We start from the raw sequence: 5,555 nt of genomic DNA, 5'->3' as shown, positions 1-5,555 counted from the left end.
AACAGAGCCTGCTTTGAAGCACACAAGATTGAGATTAGTATGTCCAAAACAACAGTATGGTAAAAATTGTATGTCAAAGCTGCATGGTTGCCATACAATTGTTTTATTTTTATTATTATTTTTTTGGCGTGTGTGTGTATGTGTTTTCATGCTTTAGAGCTAATAACAATAAATTGCCCAAAACTGCCTGTGTTACAGTAGGGAATGCAGATTTATTTTAAATGGTCTCATGATCATACATACTGAAAAATCCTTTTAAATTTCAGTATGTGCAGTTTGTAATTAGTGGACGTAATCAGGATTCAGCCCTTCTAACTCATAAGCCTGGCAGATTTGACTTCTCAGTGCTTCAACTTGTTCATTAATATCAAGAGCCAGGGAACCATGAGTCAGCATTGAAAACATAGTTGACCCAAAAATAAACATTCTGTCATCATTTACTCACCCTCAAGTTCTTCCAAACCTGTTTGAATCTCTGTCTTCTAACGAACATAAAAGATGTTTTGAAGAATACAGCTCACGTTCCCCACTGACTTCCATAACATGAAGTCATAGAAGTAAATGGGGACCATCAACTGTTTGTCTTTGTGTTCAACAGAAAAAAGAAAGGGTGAGTAAATGATAGAATTTTCATTTTTGGGTGAACTATTCCTTTAACAGTGTTTCCACTTTATTAAGTGGCATTAACTACTATGTACTTACATTTAAATGAATAATTTGGTACAATGCACTTACTGTGTACATACATGTATTTACATTGTATTTTTTTTTTATTCCTGCATGTAATTACAATATAGATTATTACACTGTTTAGCGATCCCTTACACTTAAGCCCTTAAACCTACCCATACCACCAAACCTGGCCCTAACCTTACCCGTACCCCACCTCAATTGCAGCAAAAGTGTTTTGCAATACAATATGAACACAATAAGTACACTGTAATCATTTTTTGATGTAAGTAAATAATAGTTAAGGCCACTTAATATAAAGTGGGACCCAGCTGATTGCTCTTTTCTTTTCTTTTTTGTTGCTTAGACATTTTATCAACTGTTTTTGGACAGTGAGCAAGTAGGAGAGGGTGTGGTTTCAGGGGAGGATTTCTGTTTTTTTCTTTCCTTCAGTCTTTGTTTTGGATGAGGTGATAAGGATCGGTACAGGGTAACATTAGTCACCTATTGCACCATCTGTTAGCTCCACGTAGTAACCTTGGTAAATCACATTGTTACTCATTCTGGACATTTACCTGTTATTTAAACAGGTTTACCTGGAATATGAATCATAATTTAAAGGGGGAAATCATATATGAATAATATTAGCATTTGTCTGTTAAATCAAGCAGTGATTTGCCTTAGGCCCGCTGCTATTCTGCCTTTGGCCACTAGATGGCTATATTTAACCATCACTAAAAACGACCTCCATGACAAGGAGCTGTAGTTCTCAAAAACAACAAGGCAGTCAGAATAGAGATAGTCTATTGATCTCTCTTTAGCTTCTTTAGTGACACTCCTGTACAAAGTCCATTAAGCCTGGACATTGTCCAAATAGAGTTTTAGGTCAAAAGGAAGTTGATTTCTGTTTACAGAACCTAACTTTGACCTTGCTTTACCTCAAACTACAACTAATAAAACACACTCAGCTGTACATAATTGTTTTATGATTTGTACTTTCACAATCCAGAATCTTTTAACAAGTTGAAATAATAAACCTACTATTTTAGGTCTGTTAATTTTGAGTGATGATATTGTCAGGCGAGCTAATCACTCTTCATTATTCTCCTACAGTGTGCTTTAGGTTGAGTATGTAATGTTATGTAGTTTCAGGAATATTGACATAAATAGGACAGAATTCAGATGTACTGTACCATTAGATTACTGATGTTTCTTTGCATAATGGAGAGAGAAAAACAGTGACTTAAATGACACTAAGGAAGCATTTAGTGGGAGATCAATATGTAAAAACCTTAGGTGAATGGGTCTGTGGCAGCTGTATGGCAGGGCAGGAATGTGCTCTTGACATTGGGAGGGTTATTTGTGCTGTGTTCATGGTTGGAAAATGGATTGTTATTATTACGCTCTGTATCAACAACACCGTGACCCAGTTATGAGATATGAATGAGGAAGAGAATTAGTGTTCATTATACATAAACTTAAGCTTGACCTTTTTCTGCCAGATGAATTATGAGGTTCTAAATGTTTCAAATAATATTCCATACAAATATTTAGCCCTGAAATGAAACACTCGTGACACTCGTTGATGAATTACTGCACAAAAATGCAGGTTTGCCTTTATTTATTTTCAAACACAATAAAAACTAAATAAGAATTATTCACATTGTTGCCTGGATCAATTCTGTCAAAACAAATTAACAGAAAAACATCCCTGGAACTCTAACATAATTACTCAAAAAACACCTACAGTTATTTTTTTTTCCTTCATAAATAGGCGCAAACAAGTACCATAAAAAGATCTCATATAGACACAGTGTAGAGGAATAGTAAATGATCAGCCATATGCCAGGGTTATACAGCAACTCTCCAATCTGCCACTGTTTCCTCTAATTAACACCATATAAGCATCTGACAGTTTCATACACATAGTTTGGATGACATTAATCAATATGCCAGAAGTGATACAAAAGAAGTATTTTGCATAATACAAAATAAACTTTTCTTTAGTACTTTCCTTAATGAATCATTTCATGCTACCTCACTGGTTGATGCCATCAACCTTTACGTTATTAAACTTGGGAAAAGAATACTTTTTTTAGTCTCTTTTTTGTCGGTCTAAACAACAGCGACGTCCGCTGCCAAGAAATTGCCCCTCTTGGCTAATTATCCCTTTTCGAGTTTTAAACGAACTGGTGTGGTCCAATTCAAAATCACATTGTTACTAGAAAAAAAAAGTCGAATTCTTATACTCTAGGAGTAACACAGATTCTATTTACAGCTTGAAACGAGGGCTGCTTGAAACAACCCGTTCATAACCTTCCTATGAGCGACTTTTATACTTACAACAGAACTCTCTTTCTAAGGCAGTTGACTAGAAAAGATCATTACAGAGAGGAAGAATGATACGACGAGAAAGAGGAGCGAGGCGAGACGCAGGACTCATATCGTCTGCATTCTTTTTTTTTTTTGTGGCTTTTTGTTTCTTTTCTGTTTTCGGATTGCGATTTTCCTCTTTGTACAAAAACGAAGTTCTGTTTTGGCTTTCGTTCCGCCGTTTGTCAGCGAGAGCTTGGAGTCTCCAACACGCAGCGGTAAGTGCTTAGAAACTGATGGATTGACACAACCTTCCTGCGAGGCAAATTGACCTACGCAACGTCTTAAAAACCATGAGCAATAAAACACACGTCTACAGGGGGTTTCCATACATGGCCTCTTATTAGGACGCGGAACAACAGGAGGGCGTTAAAAGTCAATATCATTAGAGAGGTGATTGCATTGAAACAAATGTTAGCATACAATTTACATGGTCATGCTTGCGATGATTTAAACTCTATTTTAAAGATCCAAAATGTCTGAATGTCAGAAGCTAGGAGGAGATACAAATTCCAAAGCCACCACGGTAGGGTGCACTAAAGTGTGAGCCATGAGAAAGAAAACATTCAAATGTTGGTTTGCTGTCTAGTCTAAAGTAAGGCCTGAACAATCAGGCCCTGAATAGCTGTACTGGGATGAGGAACTGGCTTGGTCCTGTGAGTGTGAAGGAGCGTGGGGTTGGGCATGTCGATCAGGTCAGGTACATGGCTTTGTCCCTCTGCAGGGCTCTGTGGAGGGAGAGACGAACAAGTCAGCACGGCTGCCGCAGAAAATTGCTTATTTTCCTGAATGATAGCGCTAGTGTCCGCTCACCCGTTGCCGCAGTAGTCAGGGGTCCAGTCCAGGCCCTGGGTCGGTCCGTTCCTGCAGCCCGTGCGGTAGTCCATTGAAGGGGACAGGCCAGGTCCGGCAGAGGATGTGACATTTACCATGCTCTGATACTCTGCCTGAAGGGGGAAACCCTGAGAGGAGAGCAGAACACAACAGCAGATTACATATTAGATCTTACATGCTGCAGGTCCCACAAAGTCAAGGCCGATAGTGTATGAGAGCAAATGGGATCTGTTATATAATAATAATAATCATTTATATGCCAGTATTGCAGCACAATGGTAAAGGAATAGTTCTGGCCAAAATGGAAATTCATGCATTATTTATTTATTCATGGTCATGCTGTTATTTTTGTCAGTAAAACACAAAAGTAGACATTTTTAAGTAATGGTTACGCAGCTATTCTCATGGTGACCAGGGGAAGCCATACAATGTAAGTAGCTGAACATGTAAGTAATATAAGGTTGTGCAATTAAATTAAACAAGTAATGTTGTCATTGGCTTCACATATGCTTGGGATCAGGAAGATTTTGGAAAAGTTTTTGAAAGAAGTCTCTTATGCTCACCTAGGCTGCATTTATTGGATCAAAAATACAGTAAGACAGGAATATTGTGAAATATTATTACAATTAGAAATAATTCTATTTGAATGTATTTTGAAATTTCATTTACTCTTGTGATGGTAAAGCTGAATTTTCAGCAGTCATCATTACTCCAGTCATCAGTGTCACATGATCCTTCAGAAACGATTCTAATACACTGATTTTGTGCACAAGAAACATTTCTTATTATTACTAATGTTTAAAACAGTGCTGTTTAATATTTTTGTGAAATCCATGATTTCATGATACATTTTTAGTTCAGGATTTATTTTCGGCATTTATTCAATTTTAATCATATGTCATAATCAATTTAATGCATATTTGCTGAATTTATATTAAAAAACAACTTGACCCCAAACTTGTGAACGGTAGAGTAAACTTAAAGGGAGAGGATGATTATCAGTGAATAATGACTCCAATTTGGATCTGTTCACACAAATTGGGCTAATTGTATTTATTTGTTTGTCATTTTTGGAGCTTGACATATTAAAGCTATAATGGCAAGACCTCTGTCATGAATTCTCATAGATGTTTACTTTTGAGTTCCATGCAGCAAATGGGTCTGGAATAGCATAATTTTCATTTTTTGGAGAACTGTCCAACTACATAAATATTTTAACAGTGAGCTGTATTAAAGCCTGGCATCAGAATGCTGAACTAGCATTCCTGATTTTCTTTTTTCTGAGAGAAACCAGAGCAAAGCAGCCCGTCCAATCTAATTCCAGCAAACATCCTACAGGATCTGAAGTGGACATGATGACAGTGTAATGCAAGCAGCCTCAAATGAGCATTAATGAGGAACTGCATTCGGTGGTCGGAGAGACCGGTGGGGGTAGACGAAAAATAAACGAAGCAGATATTCTAATTTGAAGACTTCTTCTCTGTTCTTAGCCTAAGAAAGACTGCATGTGAAAAGGAAGTTAATCTCAGTGGTACACAAGAGAATCTGCCTGAAAGAGCAAGACAGCAGGTGGCTGCGTTTTTTTCCCCCTCCAGAGATTCTACCTATTCATGAATTGTTCCTCAAATTCTTCTCCTTCATTCGATCACAAAGGCTCCATCTGCCCCTTTGTGTCCCTC

At 37.4% G+C, this 5,555-nt stretch overlaps 1 protein-coding gene across 1 annotated transcript in view; it reads right to left on the bottom strand.

Annotated features, from left to right (window-relative positions):
* Positions 1 to 2,251: 2,251 nt before the first annotated feature.
* The window catches only part of LOC107693690 (thymocyte selection-associated high mobility group box protein TOX-like), a 58,365-nt gene continuing 55,061 nt past the window's right edge, over positions 2,252 to 5,555 (bottom strand). Inside the window, exons 8-9 of the mRNA XM_016493159.1 lie at positions 3,856 to 4,004; positions 2,252 to 3,770 (exon numbers count right to left, since the gene is read on the bottom strand). Coding sequence (XP_016348645.1) covers positions 3,734 to 3,770; positions 3,856 to 4,004 — 186 coding nt within the window. The 3' untranslated portion in view covers positions 2,252 to 3,733. The remainder of the gene's footprint in view (positions 3,771 to 3,855; positions 4,005 to 5,555) is intronic.

The sequence above is a fragment of the Sinocyclocheilus anshuiensis genome, unplaced genomic scaffold, assembly GCF_001515605.1.
Source record: "Sinocyclocheilus anshuiensis isolate Anshui unplaced genomic scaffold, SAMN03320099.WGS_v1.1 scaffold1472, whole genome shotgun sequence".
Lineage (NCBI taxonomy): Eukaryota > Metazoa > Chordata > Actinopteri > Cypriniformes > Cyprinidae > Sinocyclocheilus > Sinocyclocheilus anshuiensis.
Note: the sequence above shows the minus strand (reverse complement) of the source record. Positions and strands in the feature narration are given on the sequence as shown.